Source organism: Loxodonta africana, chromosome 24, assembly GCF_030014295.1.
Source record: "Loxodonta africana isolate mLoxAfr1 chromosome 24, mLoxAfr1.hap2, whole genome shotgun sequence".
Lineage (NCBI taxonomy): Eukaryota > Metazoa > Chordata > Mammalia > Proboscidea > Elephantidae > Loxodonta > Loxodonta africana.
In genome coordinates, this window is record NC_087365.1 from 7,529,870 (window position 1) to 7,547,123 (window position 17,254).

The 17,254-nt window shown below is 41.1% G+C and overlaps 1 protein-coding gene across 1 annotated transcript in view; it reads right to left on the reverse strand.

Annotated features, from left to right (window-relative positions):
- The window catches only part of CFAP61 (cilia and flagella associated protein 61), a 405,193-nt gene that overhangs the window by 267,209 nt on the left and 120,730 nt on the right, over window positions 1-17,254 (reverse strand). Inside the window, exons 10-11 of the mRNA XM_064276462.1 lie at window positions 10,043-10,082; window positions 6,258-6,397 (exon numbers count right to left, since the gene is read on the reverse strand). Coding sequence (XP_064132532.1) covers window positions 6,258-6,397; window positions 10,043-10,082 — 180 coding nt within the window. The remainder of the gene's footprint in view (window positions 1-6,257; window positions 6,398-10,042; window positions 10,083-17,254) is intronic.

Consider the following 17,254-nt stretch of genomic DNA (forward strand, 5'->3'; position numbering starts at 1 on the left):
GCCAGCCTCCCTTGCAGCTAGGTAGGGCTGTGCAACAAGCTCCTGACCACACAGTATGAATGGACACAGTGGATGTTCCCTAACAGGAAAGTACTTCCCGGCCACTTCCCTTCCCACTTCCCCATGGGCTGGCCCACGGCTGCAGTCTCTGAGCCAGCTCTGACCACATGGAGGAGGGGAGCACTCTGGCAGTGGGTCTTAAGCTTTTTTGTGCCATGGATCCCTTTGGTAGTTGGGTGATTCTCATGGAACCCTTTTCAGGTCAATGATTTTAAATACAAAGATTACAAAGGAAAGACTATATCAAAATACAGTTATAAAAATACTTTTTTAATGTATGCTAAAAAAATTTTTTTTTTTTTTTATAGTATCTGTACCTTCTTGTTAACACACTAACAAGTTCTCGTTGTAGATAAAACAACTCCTGAAATTTCAAAACAGGATGAGCACACACGATGTCTGGAGATCTCTGCAACTACTCCAATGTGATATGGTTAGCAGCCAAGCTCTTAACCACTGACTCAAAATTTCAATAAGGCTTTAGTAGTCTTTCTTCCCACCCAAGTTCACAAACCCTTGACTCAGGGAGAGCTGCATGCTGGAGGCTGATCAGGGTGGGATCCAACTGGGCTGCCCCAGTTACCTAGTGCTGCTGTAACAGAAATACCACAAGTGGTGGATTTAAAGAATAGAACTTCAATTTCTCACAGTTCAGGAGGCTAGATGTCCGAATTCAGGGCACTGGCTGTAGGAAAGGCTCTCTCTCTGATGACTCTAGGGGAAGGCCCTTGTCTCTTCCAGCTTCACTGCCCCAGGCATTCCTCGGTGCCTTGGTGATCTTCACGTGGCATCCGTCTTTCCCCTTTTGTGCTTGCCTCTGTGACTGATCTGTTCTTTTTATAACTCAGAAGTGATTAGGTTTAAGTCACACACTACACTTAACAAAGAAAACCCTATTCCCAAATATCTTCAGGTACCGGGGTCAAGATTCCAACACATATTTTGAGGGGGACACAATTAGATCCATAACAGGGGCAGAAGGACGAGTTGGGCTGTGAGTGATGGGGTGATAGCACAGGGGAGCGGATCCCATGGGAGGTCTGGCCCTGGGAAGACACTGCCTGGAAGAAGGGACCTGGCCCTTTCTGCTGTCATCACCTCCCCACCCCGACACGCAGACCAGTCACTGGATGCAGGCTGCCCTTGGGGTGGGGCAGGGCCTTAGGCTTCCCACCAGGGCAGTCACTCAAGCTGGAGACCCAGCTTCTTGCTGTTGGTGCTGACAGCTCCAGAAGCTGGGAACAGGAGGGGACTGGGCGGCATACCATAGCGTCCACATCTGTATACCTCCCGTTTTATGCATACTTTTCTCTTTCTTCACAAATTGGGGGTATATTTAAATACCAATTTATATATCGATGTATTTTTTAACCTAGCATTACATTCTGAGCATTTTTCACTAAGTATTCTTAAAATGATTCTTTAAATAGTTATTAATTCCCTCATATGGGCACCACGAAGTATTTAAACATCCTCTTACTATTGGACGTTTGGAGTATTTCTACTATTTTTTAATCCTCATACTTAAAATCTTGTTTGCAACCCTTGATTCTTGGCCTAGATTCCTAGGAACGGAATTAAAAGGTCAAAGAGTATGAAGTACTTCAGTGCTTCTGCCAAAATGCCGTTAAGAATTTCATGTGGATTTACATTCTGACCAGCATTGCACTGAGTGTTTGTCTCGTTAGAAATGAATGGTACTATTCTTGCCAATTGACCAAAAATAATATCTCACTTTGCTTTGGTTTGTTTTCCCTGATTAGTGACAAGGTTGAAGATTTTTAAATATCTATTATTTGTTTTTCTTCATATGCAAACAGTCTGGTCAGGCTTTTTGTTAGTTTTTCTATTTGGTATTAAATAAGTGATTTTCTTGTGGATTGTGAATAGCTCTTTATATATTAAATATATCAACCCTTTGTCATATTTGTTAAAAATATTCTTACTTAGAGGTAAGGTTGCACTTTAATTAGAATAGTTCAAAAATTTTATAAAGTAAAAATGGTCTCAATTTTTCTTCCACTGGTTTTATGTTTTAAAAAAATACTTCCATCCTAAAATGTGATAAAGATCAATTTTCACTCACACTCCTGAATCACACTCAGCCTTACTTCCACAAGAAAACTTCCTTTGACTGGGCCAAATCTCTGTATGATTCATTTTCGTAGTAACACATACCCATCACTGGCTATGCCCATCACCCCTGCATTGTATGTTTACATGTGGGTTTACAAGTTTTGAAAACAGCAGGAACCAGGTTTGTATGTAGTTCACCATTGTACTTCCAGAGCCTGGCACACACATATTTTCTAATGTTTTATGTTTTCAATGTTCAGATTTAGCATTTCAATCAAAACAAGAATTTGTTTTACAGTAGAGTATGAAGAAAGTTTCTACCTTGATTTTTGTCCCACCATTTGAAGAACAAGCCTTCCTATTCCCCACTGTTGACACTCCTGATCTTTTTTGGTAGCTGTTTGCTTGATATATTTTTTCCCATCCTTTCAGTTTTAATAAATTTATGTCTTTGTTTCTAAGGAGTGTCTCTTGTAGACAGCATATTGATGGATCCTGTTTTTTTTTTTTTTTAATCCAATCTGTCACTCTCTGTCTCTTTAGGGATACATTTAGACCACTTACGTTCAGTGTAATTATTGATAGGTGTGAGTTTATTGTTGTCATTTTGTAGTGTTTTTTTCTGTGGCGCTGACATTTTCTTTGTTCCTCTTACTCCCCTGTGCTGAATTCCTTTTGTTTGTGGATTTTTCTTTTTAAATTTCTTTCATTTTTGTAGATTTTGTTTTTACTGAGACTTTATGTTTTTCTTCTTTCTTTTAATGAGTAGGTTTGTTAACTTTACTTGTGGTTACCTTATTCTTCCTAGGTTTGAACCAGTCTATTATTACTTGGTATCCTTCTTGGAAAGTTCTATACCTACACTGTTTATTCCCTCTTTCATTGTTCTGACGTTGTTGTCATTTACAGATTAACCTCTTTGGTTCCCTGTTGTAATTCTTTTGGTCTTGGATAGTCCTTGAGAGTTCACTTCCTAGGTTGGTATCTGGCTGATACAATCTTGCATCCAAGATTCAGGCTGTGGTCTGATGTTGTTTGTTCTCAAACCGAAGGATTCCTTTAATAATTCTTGTAATTTGGTTTGGTTTTTACATATCCTCTTAATTTCTGTTTATCTGGAAATGTCCTAATTTCACCATCATATTTGAATGAGAGTTTTGTAGGATATATTATTCTTGGTTGGTAATTTTTTTTCTTTCAGGGTTTTTTTATGTCATCCCATTGCCTTCTTGTCTGCATGGTTTCTGCTGAATAATCAGAGCTTAGTCTTATTGTTTCCTCTCTGTATGTGACTTTTGATTTTCCTCAGGATTCTTTCTTTGCCTTTCGTTTTAGTAAGTGTGATTATGATATGTCTTGGTGATTTCCTATCCTATATGAGGTTTGTTGAGCTTATGAGGTTTGTTGAGCTTCTTGGGTAGTCAGCTTTTCATCTTTCATGATATTAGGGAAGTTTTCAGTCAGCAATTCTTCAATGATCCTTTCTGCATTTTCTGTTTTCTCTCCCTGTTCTGGAATTCTGATTGCTTGCAGATTTTTCTTTTTGACTGTATCCCATATAATTCTCAGGGTTTCTTCATTTTCTTCATTCTTTTTTTCTGATTTTTCCTCAAAGTTGTATCCAAGTATTTGTCTTCAATTTCACTGATCCTGTCTTCCATTGTTTCAAACCTGCTCCTCAACGCTTCTATGACACTGTTCATTTCTGAAATCTTGTTGATCTTTTGGATTTCTAATTGTTTTTGTATGATTTCTCATTGTGAATTTATTTTAGTATTTTGTTCATATATTATTTTCCTGAATTCTTCCTTTTTTTTCTGTATTTTCCATGAATTTGTCTATTTTTTCCACATTTTTTGTCTGCTTTTTGCTTCAACTCTTGGTATCTCTGAATATTAGAGATTTGAATTCCCTCTTAGGTAGTTTTAGCGCTTTTTCTTCTACTGGGAAGTCATCTGGTGTTTTATTTTGGATGCCTAGTGGAACCATCCCGTCTTGTGTTTTTGTATGTTTTGATATTGTCTGTTGTGTTTGGGACATTCAGTAGTTATTTTCTTTGTTTACTTAAATCAGTAAACAGGCAGGCTGTGTGTTCTTTGTTATTTGCTCGTCTGTGGGCACAATACTTTTCACTTCCTTGTCCGATGAGCAGGACCAGTCACTCAGCTATGGTGGAGCACAGCAGGTCCAGTTGAAGGGGAGGGGCTGGGATGGGTTGTTTGTAGCATGTACTAGGGCTGACAGGGCGAGCTGGGAGTCAGTGCAGAGCAAATGCCAGTAGGTCATGCCTGTGCTGCTCAGGGGTATGATGTTCAACACATGGTGCAGGTATGCAGGAAGGAGGGGGGCGGTTGTGATGTGTGGAGCTAAGATGGGTATGGGAAAGAAGAGAGAGAAACTGGAGCCAAAAAACAAAAAGAGAGAGAGAGAGCTAAAGGAGCTTTCCATTCGAGTGGAGAGACAAGAAACTGAGAAATGGAGAAAAAAAGAAAAAGAGAAATAAATAAATAAAAATTTAAAAAAAGAAAAGAAAACCTCCAGGGATCTCACTGGTGTGGCTATGCAGAGTGGGGAGGTGGCTCCCAGGCCAAACAGTACACCCGGGCTAGAAGGGGAAGAGATGTCATACAGTGCCAGGTATTCAGGAGACAGGAAAAGAAGGTAAGTACAGAAAGACAAAAAACTGAGAAATGAAGAACGACAAAAAGAATAAAAAAAGAAAGAAATGCCCCCAGGGATCCCACCAATGTAGCTGCGCAGACCAGGGAAATGGCTCCCAAGCCGCACAGTACAGCCCTGCTAGATGGGGCTCCCAAGCCGTGAAAAGAAAAAGGAAACAAACAAAACAAAAACAAACAAAAGGCCCCTAGGATCCTACCAACATGGCAGCACAGACCAGGGAAGCAGTTCCCCAGCCAAGTGGCACTTCACAGCCTTTCAAGAAGAAACAAAGATGGCACACGGAGCCACGTGTTTGAGAGAAATGAAGGGGGAGGAGGTGAGAGGCAGGGAAGAAACCAAAAGAAGCAGAAAAAAAACACCACCAACAACAAAGAAATGGCACTGAGGTAGCCAGCCAGCAGGGCCAGGGCAAATCCAAGTGGCTCGGAACCGGAGCTGGAGCCTCTGGGCCAAGAGATTGCAGACAGCAGTAAGTGGCAGAGGCCGAGCGGGGGGAAGAAGGGTGGGGGCAGGAAAGTGTATATTGCTGGTTACCAGGTGCTCCATCTCCTGCTGATAGCTCCGTGAAGCTGCTTTCCCGTACTCTCTGTCTGCCAATCTCCAATGTGGGTGGAATGAATCCAAGTGGCATGGAGCTGACATTTCCTGGCGGGCCAAGTAACTGCAGCCAGCTAGGGAGTGGAGGAGGCCAAGCAGCAGGGAGGAGAAAGACGGGGGTGGGAAAGCATATATAACTGGTTACTGGGTGTTCTGTCCCCTGCTGGGAGCTCTGTAAAGCTGCTTTCCATTCTCCCTGTCCACTGATCTCTGATAGGAGTCCAAGATGGTGAATCTGTGTTGTGTTAGCTGATGGGGGACCTCTGCTCATATCACTCCTGGCTCTCTGTTCTCCATCAGTTTCTTATTCCATTAGGTGCTTGACTGAGTTCTTTATCTCTCCATTTGATGCTCAGGGTTCCAGGATTGAAGTTTGTCTCTGTTTTACTTAGTTTTTTGGGTCTTTGGGGTGGTGGGATGGTGTAGTGCTTCTGTCTATAGCACCATGTTGGCTCTGCCTCTCTCCACTGTAGTGAAGCAAACTTTGACATATATGTATGTGTGTATATACATACACACAAAATTCTTACCAGGTTGGTGTCTGTAGTTGGACTCTTTACTGTGGTACGCTGTTCTACCAACATAGATTCTGCCAACATGACATTGTTTGACTATTGTGGAGCTGTATTATGTTTTAATATCTGACAGGGCAAGTCTCTTCTCAATATTTCTCTTCCCCTAAATGTATTCACTAAAATATCTTGATCAAGCCCTCCACCAGTAAAAGACAATTAATTTTTGAAAAAGATTATTAAATAGAAACAGTAGGAAGCATTGCTGTTGCTCCTTTTTCACTTTTTAACTTCACAGGTGGCCTTTTGGCTACACATGAGTCCACCTACTTGAGCAGCCCAGCCCGATGGAAGACATAGAGATCCTGTTCCAGGGTGCAGTTGTTGAAGGGGACCATCCGCACAAAGTTCTGGATGAGGACAAACTCAGGGGTGAGGTGCGGCAGAGAAATTATACAAAAGTCCTTGTCCTAAAATGATTTAAAACCAGGAGACATAGAGAGAAAATCAAATCCATTTTCACATAAGCATTATACACAAATTCTTGCTATAAAACATTAAGGAAAATAGGAACAAAATGTGTTGGTTAAGGAAAGAATATTCAAATTATATTTTACAAAAAAAAAACTCATCGTCGAGCAGATTCCGACTCATAGTGACCCTACAGGACAGAGTGGAACTGCCCCATATGGTTTCCAAGGAGCGCCTGGTGGATCTGAACTGCCAACCTTTTGATTAGGAGCCGAACTCTTAACCACTATGCCACCTGGGTTTTCTAAATTTTACTATAACTTGGAAATTGATCACATAAAATTTGGGGATATAAGCAACTGCAAGAATATAGAGAAAACATCTGCACGTCTGATTGAAACCTCAATAAAATGATTATTATGAACAATGGGACCCAATCAGCATAGCTCTTTTGTAAAAGCAGGTTTTTTAAATCAAGGATTTTGCACTTGCTAATTCGTTTACACGCAAATGCATAAGTAACTGAGGTAGCACGGCATCCTAGCACAGGCCCTTTGCTCACTAAACGATCCCAAACCAGCCCAGTCCCTTCTCTGTGAGGTGAAAGAGGCCCTTCTGGCTCTAAAATCCTGTGATTACATATAAACAGACTTCTGTGTGTTTTGTCATGACATGAGCCCATTTGGGCAAATAGATACAAGGGTGTGTTCAAGTGCCAGCTGTGGGTTTAGTTAGCAGACACAGAGGATCCCGCACATCCCAATGGATGCTACTTACCAAGACCTTCTGGTCCTGTGCTGTCCAATACAGTAGCCGCTAGCCACATGTGGCTACTAAGCATTTAGAATGTGGCTAGTGTGATTGGGGAAATTAACTTTTAATTTTATTTCATCTTCTCTCTCTCAACTCTCTTTCATTGCCATTGAGTTAATTCTGACCCATAGCAACCCCATATGACAGAGTAGAACTGCCCCACAGAGTTTCCAAGGAGCGCCTGGTGGATTCAAACTGCCGACCTTTTGGTTAACAGCCAAACTCTTAACCACTGCACCACCAGCTTCTCTTTCCGTGTGTTAACGTGGCTGCCAGAACACATGGAATTACTATGCCACCAGGGTTTCCTATTTCATTTTAGTTAATTTAAATTTGAAAACTGATTCTCAATTCAGTTACTGGAAAAGTTTTATGTAGGTTTGGAACCACTTGGGAATGTGAATCTACTTTACCCACTGCCAATTTTATGAAATCTAAATACAGACCAGGTATTTCTGACGAAAGTTTAGTGCTTAAATTGAGATATCCTGTAAGTGAAAAATACATAGATTTCTAAAACTTGGCATGAAAAAAAGAATGTAAAATAGATCATTAATAATTTCTTATATTGATTACATGTTGAAATGACTACATTTTGGATACCAAAAAAACAAAACCAAACCCGTTGCCATCAAGTCGATTCTGACTCAGCAAACCCATAGGACAGAGTAGAGTTGCCTCACAGGGTTTCCAAGGAGCAGCTGGTGGATTCAAACTGCCAACCTTTGGTTAACAGCCAAACTCTTAACCACTGCACCACCAGGGCTCCATATTTTGGATACTTGGGTTAAATGAAATATGTTATTAAAACTGGTTTCACCAGCTTCTCTTCCTGCGTGTTAACGTGGCCGCTAGAACACATGGAATCATTCCTGAGGCTGTGGCTGTTTCCATTGGACGGTGCTGCTCTAGGCCAGCTGTGCGCCCAAAGCCTGCTTGATCCTCTGCCAGGTCCCTGCAGAAGCAGCAGCCTGCCCTTCCGAGAGCTAATTTATCCCTCTGGGACCTTGCCTCCTCCTGAACCCTGTAAAGGCATTACTTGTGCTAATCTAAAACCCCCGGGACATTTGTACAACCCCAAGGAGTGAATCAGTGTTTCACCTTATCTTCCTTCTTTCTAGCAAAATAACATGGCTCCTTTCAGGGAACTCTGGAGTCAAGTTGCTGAATGACAAGGGTTGGTGCCAAGTCACAGCAGGCTCCCTCTGGGAGCAGGGGAGACTAAATATAATGAGCTGCCTTGACTTGGATTTGAAGGATTAAGGACGAAGTAATGAAAGTATTTTGTTCCTGTCTCTCCCTATACTCTGAAATGAAAGAGAAGTAAAATGTAAACGGGTCTTTTACCTTTTCAAAGTTAGCATTACTCTGTAATGCTGAAGATTTGCCTTTACATAGACTTGAAAATAGGAATGAAATAAGCTTAGTGAAACTTCTGTGGGGAATCTTTGCGGGAAGTAGGCTTTGTAAATCCTATATTCAGGGCCCTCTGCATTGCTTTATGAGCTTTGAAAATGCCTTAAAATAAGTCAATAAAATCACGATGAAGAACATTATTGCAAACCTTCATTATATTCTCTTTATACTGAGGCAAAAAATATGTTTTAATTGTTTTGCCTAAAACTATGAGAGAATAAGGAGAAATGAGACACTTTGCTTGTAATTAGCCAAATGAAGAAGTAGAGTCGTTGGTTTTGCCTAAGTGAGGGCCCGCTGTGGAAAACAGTCCTTATAGAAGCCTGGTTTGTGGCTCAGCTGCCTTCTTCCCCCATTTTCTTCCCCCCAATAAAGTGGTAAGAGTCCGGTTGGAGTCTTTGTCCCTAGACAGCAATGAAATGAGGTAGAGGAGCAGGAGGCAGGCCCCCTGACACGGGTCCCCTGCCTTCACGTGGTGCTTGCTCGAACCCACCCACCAAACACACAGCTGGGGCTCTCCTCCATGCCAGCCTCTGAGTTAAAAAACAAACAAACAAAATAAACTGAAAAAAAAACCTGTTGCCATGGAGTCGATTCCGACTCATAACAACCCTACAGGACAGAGTAGAACTGCCCCATAGAGTTTCTAAGGAGCGGCTCGTAGATTTGAACTGCTGACCTTTTGATCAGCAGCTGAGCTCTTAACCACTGAGCCATCAGGCCCCGGAAATTAGAGGGGAAGAAACACCAACCAGAGACTCAACCACAAGTCCCTGCCTTCCTACCTTTGGAAAAGCCGTGGAGTAGTAGGCTTTTGAATACTTTGGTCCAATGTAAGTTATAAAGCAATACAGTCTAATTCACTTTAGTCTAATTGCTGACATTTTCACGTAATTTCCTTCTTATTAGTGACTTGATTCTAACAAAACACTGGTAAAGCCATGTGTAAGGAACCCTTGTAGTGCAGTAGTTAAGTGCTCAACTGCTAACCAAAAGGTCAGTGATGGGAACCCACTAGCCTCTCTGCGGGAGAAAAAAGACCTGGTCATCTGCTCCCGTAAAGATTACAGCCTAGAAAACCCTATGGGGCAATTCTACTCTGTCATACAGGGTTGCTAGGAGTTGGAATTGACTAATGGCAAACAACAACAACAAAGCCAAGCACGGACTTCTTTCAATGTGTGCACTAAAAGGAAGCTGTTAAAATATCAAGACTGAAGGATTTCTGAGAATGACACTATTTTCTATGTTTAAGAGTTCATAACCTGCCATTTGACCTTATCCTCAGAGCACAGAGGCACTTCAAACTGCAACATTCATAGCATTTTAAATGTCTGGACAATGAACATGGCATTTCATTATTCTAAAACTTTCTATAGACCAATAATATTACTCAAAATTCAGCATGTACTTACAGGAAAAAGACTGAAAACAAAATTCATGAAGTCCAGCGACCTGTAACAAGACGGTAACATTGTCACTGACCTGCTGACCTGCTGCGGCCTCACACATTTCTGAGATCTTTGGCTCCTTCCGCCTCGGGCAGCGATCAGCCAACCACTAGCCAGAATTTGTGTCTGGCTGAACATCAGTCAGTTGTAGGGGTCATAAGCTTCCTATGTTGACACTGAAGTACTTTTTATTACTATTATACTAGGAATAATGTCATGGTAATAATTGCACTATAATGATTATGAAACTACCAATCTCTATGCATTCGAATAGCCAGCACAGAAGACGTTCATTCTGTGGACACGATCCACCCCTTCCCTTCTGGAAGAGTTGGGGGAAGCTGTGGGCGTCCTACAGGCTACTCTGATCTTTTTCTTTTTTATATGCAAAGCTGCAGATGTATATTCAAGGCAGACATAATGGATCATTGAGATTCTGTTTGAAAATTCAAAGTTACAGTCTAAGCATAACCATACCTAAATTCACAGGGGAAAATAAACACAAAACAACAAATTGAGAGGGACTTTCCAGGTTTTCAGATGTCTACAATGTCATTAGAAAAAAAAGGAAAAAGATTTCCCTTTTCAACCTCCAAAGAAGCTTAAAACTTAAGGGAAATAAATAAAGTACAAGTAAGACATGGTTCCAAGGGAGGCTTGGAGATAGAGGGTGTGCTTAACTGCATCCTCTAAAAATGACACTATTGATCATACGTGACCACGACCAGTGGTGATCTCGGTCAGCTAAGAGATTATCAGTTCTTTAGTGCTTAGATACTCCAGAACTTTCCAGCCTATCAAAATGGGTCAATCTTTTTCTTTTCAAGATTGTTCTGTTGAAAAAGGTGATGGGGTAAGTGGATGCCCTAAATTAGACGTGTGACACAGGCCCCAAGGGCAGCGGCCACATCTGTACTATTTGGGGCACTGAGAATGGACATGAAGGTGTCTGGACGGAAAGGAAGCTGGGTGGGTGACCTGGTAGACACTGGGGGTTTGCTGCCCAGCACCCATGCCTCCTCTTTCCAGCAGCTGCCCTGGGTGGCTGGTGTCCACTTCTCCCCTCTCAGAACATGTATGTGGGGAAACTCCAGCCCTGCATGTAGGGTGGAGCATGATGCGTGGCTGACTAATTTGGCCAACGGATGGCACTTCCTGACCATAGCTGCTGGCTTAAAAAGAAGATACAGTCCAGTCAGGCACAAGGGGACTCTGGGGAGGGTTGAGCCCAAAGCAGGCTGCCTTCCTCCTAAATTGGACTGGGAGGAGGGGGGATTTGCAAAGTATAGGAGCTGTCCTGGCCCCAGGAGGGGGATATTCCTTTGAGAACAGGGCCAACTACAGACAGGCAGAGCTGAGAGGTAGCCAGAGAAATTGGGCCCTGGACTTGATTATCTAAGGCCTGAATCAAGTCATATTTAAAATTAGTCTCACTACTGGTCTTCTCCTCAGTTATATGAGGCAAAAAGTCCATGTTTTCAAAACATACCAGGCTCATGAATAGGTAGACTCGACACTGTGAAAATGTGATCTACTCAAAGCGACCTACAAATACAGTGCAATTCCAGTCCAAATACCAATAACATTCTTTAACAAGATGGAAAAACTAATCATAAACTTTATATGGAAAGGAAAGAGGCCTCAGATAAGTAAGCATTATTGAAGAAGAAGAATGAAATAGGAGACCTTGCACTATCTGACCTCAGATCCTACTAGACAGCTACAGTAGTCAAAACAGCCTGGTACTGGTACAACAACAGATACATTGACCAATGGAACAGAATTGAGAACCCAGATGTAAATCCATCCACCTGATTTTCAACAAAGTCCCAAAGTGCATTTAATGGGGAAAAGACGGTCTTTTTAAACAAATGGCACTGGCAAAACTGGATGACCATCTATAAAAAAAAAAATGCAACAGGATGCATACCTCATACCATACACAAAAACTAATTCAAAATGGATCAAAGACGAAATATAAAATGAAAAACTATAAAGATAATGGAAGAAAAAATAGGGACAACTCTTGGGGCCCTCTTAATATATGGAATATATAGGACACAGTCATAAGTAACAATACACAAAACTCAGAAGATAAGCTAGATAACAGAAAACTTCTAATAATTAAACACTTAGGCTCATCAAAAGTAACTTCACCAAAAGAGTAGAAAGAGATCCTATAGGCTGGGAATACATTTTTGGCTATGACATATTCGACAAAGGTCTAATCTCTAGAATCTAAAGAAAAATCCAACACCTCTACAACAAAAAGACAAATAATCCAATTAAAAAATGGGCAAATGATATGAACAGACACTTCACCAAAGAAGACATTCGAGCAACTAACAGACACATGAAGAAATGCTTGAGATCACTAGCCATTAGAGAAATGCAAATCAAAACTACAATGAGATACCATCTTACCATGGCATTACTGGCAGGAATCAATAAAACAGAAAATAACGAATGTTGGAGAGGCCATGGGGAGAATGAAACTGTTATGCAAAATGGTGCAATCATTTGCAAAAATGATATGGCATTTCCTTATAAAGCTAGAAATACTATACACTCCAGCAATCCCACTTTTAGGAACATATTCTAGAGAAATAAGACCTCTCACGTGAAGAGATGTATGCATACCCATGTTCACTGCAGCATTATTCATATAGCAAAAACACGAAAACAACCTAAGTGCCCATCAAAGGATGAATGGATAAAAAAACGATGGTACAAACATTTTTTTTTTCACAAACATACAATGGAATACTATACAACGATAAAGAACAATGATCAATCTATGAAACATCTCTCAACATGGATGAATCTGTAGGGCATTAGACTGAGTGAAATACATCAATCACAAAAAGACAAATACTATATGGGACCCCTATTATAAAAACTCATGAAGAGGTTGACACACAGGAACAATCTTAGATGGTTACCAGGTAGGAGAGGGGTAGGGAGGGAAAAACACTAACTAGACAATAGATAAATGGTAACTTTGGTGAAGGGTAAGACAGTATACAATACTGGGGAAGCCAGCACAACTTGTACAAGGCAAGGTCATAGAAGCTTCATAGATACATCCAAACTCCCTAAGGGACTGAGTTATAGGCCTGAAGGCTATGGACCATGGTCTTGGAGGACATCTAGATCAATTGGCATAACACAGTTTATAAAGAAAATATTCTACATCCTGCTTTGGTGAGTAGCATCTGGGGCTCTAAAAGCTTGTGAACGGCCATCTAAGATATGTCTACTGGTCCAACCCCACCTGGAGCAAGGGAGAATGAAGAAAACCAAAGACGCAAGGGAAAGATTGGTCCAAAGGACTAATGGACCACAACTACCACAGCCTCCATCAGACTGAGTTCAGCACAACTAGATGGTGCTTGGCGACTACCACCAACTATTTTGACAGGATCATGAGAGAGGGTCCCAGACAGACCTGGAGAAAAATGTAGACAAAATTCAAGCTCACAGAAAAAGACTAGACTTACTGATCTGACAGGTGCTGGAGAATCCCCAACAGTATGGCCCCCGACACCCTTTTAACTCAGTACTGAAGTCACTCCTGAGATTCACCCTTCAGACAAAGATTAGGTAGGCCTACAAAACAAATCCCTTAAGCATTTGTCATACTGTAGGGCCTTGCGTATTGCTGTGATGCTCAAAGCTATGCCACCGGTATTCAAATAGTAGAGGGTCACCTATGGTGGACAGGTTTCAGTTGAGTTTCCAGATTAAGACAGACTAGGAAGAAGGACCCGGGAGTCTACTTCTGAAAAGAATTAGCCAGTAAAAACCTTATGAATAGCAGTGGAACATAGTCTGATATAGTACCAGAAGATGAGCCCCTCAGGTTAGAAGGCACTCAAAAGACTGGGGAAGAGCTGCCTCCTCAAAGTAGAGTTGACCATAAAGACGTGGAAAGAGTCAAGCTTTCAGGACTTTTGTTTGCTGACGTGACACGACTCAAAATAAGTAGAAACAGCTGCAAACATCCATTAATAATCAGAACGTGGAATGTAAAAAGTATGAATACAGGAAAATTGGAAAGCATCAAAAATGAAATGAAACACATAAACATTGATATCTTAGGCATTAGTGAGCTGAAATAGACTGGTACTGGCCATTCGGAATTGGACAATCATATAGTCTACTATGCTGGGAATGACAACTTGAAGAGGAATCGTTTTGCATTCCTCGTCAAAAAAAAATTTCAAGATCTATTCCAAAGTACAACGCTGTCAGTGATAGGATAATATCCATACACCTACAAGGAAGACGAGTTAATATGACTATTATTCAAATTTATGCACCAACCACTAAGGCCAAAGGTGAAGAAATTGAAGATTTTAATCAGCTGCTGCAGTCTGAAACTAATTGAACATGCAATCAGGATGCATTGATAATTACTGGTAATTGGAATGCAAAAGTTGGCAACAAACAAGAAGGACTGGTAGTTGGAAAATATGGCCTCGGTGATAGAAACAATGCTGGAGATCAAATGATGGAATTTTGCAAGACCAATGACTTCTTCATTTCAAATACCTTTTTTCATGAACATAAATGGCAACTATACACATGGACCTCGCCAGATGGAACACACAGGAATCAAATTGACTACATCTGTGGAAAGAGACAACGGAAAAGCTCAATATCATTGGTCAAAACAAGGCCAGGGACTGACTGTGGAACAGACCATCAACTGCTCATACGCAAGTTCGAGTTGAAGCTGAAGAAAATTAGAACAAGTCCATGAGAGCCAAAGTATGACCTTGAGTGTATCCCACCTGAATTTAGAGACCATCTCGAGAACAGATTTGATGTGTTGAACACTAATGACTGAAGACCAGATGAGTTATGGAATGATATCAAGGACATCACACATAAAGAAAGCAAAAGGTCATTAAAAAGACAGGAAAGAAAGAAAAGACCAAAATGGATATCAGAAGAGACTCTGAAACTTGCTCTTGAACGTTGAGTAGCCAAAGCAAATGGAAGAAATGATGAAGTAAAAGAGCTGAACGGAAGATTTTGAAGAGTGGCTGGGAAAGACAAACTAAAGAATTGTAATGACGTGTGCAAAGACCTGGAGATACAAAACCAAAACGGAAGAACACCCTCGGCATTTCTCAAGCTGAAAGAACTGAAGAAAAATTCAAGGTTCGAATTGCAATATTGAAGGATTCTATGGAGAAAATATTAAATGACACAGGAAGCATCAAAAGAAGATGGAAGGAATATACAGAGTCACTACACCAAAAAGAATGGCCAACATTCAACCATTTCAGGAGGTAGCATATGATCAGGAACCAATGGTACTGAAGGAAGAAGTCCAAGCTACACTGAAGGCACTGGTGAAAAACAAGGCTTCAGGAATTGCCAGAATACCAACTGAGATGTTTCAACAAATGGATGCAGCACTGGAAGTGCTCACTCCTCTATGCCAAGAAATTTGGAAGACAGCTACCTGGCCAACTGAGTGGAAGAGATCCATATTCATGCCAATTCCCAAGAAAGGTGACTTAACCAAATTTGGAAATTATTTAACAATATCATTAATATCACATGCAAATAAAATTTTGCTGATGATCATTCAAAAGAGGCTGCAGCAAGCAGTACATGGGCAGGGAACTGCCAGAAATTCAAGCTGGATTCAGAAAAGGATATGGAATCAGGGATATCATTGCTGATGACATATGGATCCTGGTTGAAAGCAGAGAATACCAGAAAGATGTTTACCTTTGTTTTATTGACTATGCACAGGCATTTGACTGTGTGAATCATAACAAATTATGGATAACATTGTGAAGAATGGAAATTCCAGAACACTTAATCGTGCTCATGAGAAACCTGTACATAAATCAAGAGGCAGTCATTTGAACAGAACAAGGGGATACTGTGTAGTTTAAGGTAAGGTGTGTGTCAGGGTTGTATCCTTTCACCATACTATTCAGTCTGTATGCTGAGCAAATAATCCAAGAAGCTGAACTATATGAAGAACTCTGCATCGGGATTGGAGCTTCCTCCAACTGGCAATAGGCAGATGACACAACCTTCCTTGTTGAAAGTAAAGAGGACTTGAAGCACTTACTGATGAAAATCAAAGACCACAGCCTTCAGTATGAATTACACCTCAACATAAAGAAAACAAAAATCCTCACAACTGGACCAAAAAGCAACATCATGATAAATGGAGAAAAGATTGAAGTTGTCAAGGATTCCATTTTACTTGGACCCACAATCAACACCCATGGAACCAGCACTCAAGAAATCAAATCACACATTGTAGTGGGCAAGTGTGTTGCAAAAGACCTCTTTTTAAAGTGTTAAAAAGCAAAGACGTCACCTTGAAGACTAAGATGTGCCTGACCCAAGCCATGGTGTTTTCAATCGCCTCATATGAATGTGAAAGCTGGACAATGAATAAGGAAGACTGAAGAAGAATTGATGCCTTTGAATTGTGGGGTTGGCGAAGAATATTGAATATACCATGGACTGCCAAAAGAACCAACAAATCTGTCTTGGAAGACGTACAACCAGAATGCTCCTTAGAAATAAGGATGGTGTGACTATGTCTTGTGTATTTTGGACATGTTATCAGGAGGGATCAGTCCCTGGAGAAGGACATCATGCTTGGTAAAGCAGAGGGTCAGCAAAAAAGAAGAAGACCCTCAAGGAGATGGACTGACACAGTGGCTGCAACAATGAGCTCAAGCATAACAAGGATAGTGAAGATGGCACAGGACCGGGCAGTGCTTTGTTTTTTTGTACATAGGGTCACTATGAGTTGGAGCTGACTCGACAGCACCTAATAACAACGACAACATAAAATGAACAATAATACATGTAGATACTAGATGGGCAAGCCAGCCCAGGGGCAGGGATGAGAAAGCAGGACCACCCACCCACTGCCGTCAAGTCAATTCCAACAAATAGCGACCCTGCAGGACAGAGTAGAACTGCCCCATAGAGTTTCCAAGGAGGGGACAGGAAAACTGGATGAATGGAAATGGGGAACTTAAGTTCGAGAAGGAGAGCGTGTTGACAAGACTTGGGGCTGGCAAACAATGTCACCAAACAATATGTGTATTAATTGTTTAATGGGAAACTAATCTGCTCTGTAAACCTTCACCTAAACCATGAAAAAAAAAACAAAAAAACTCCATG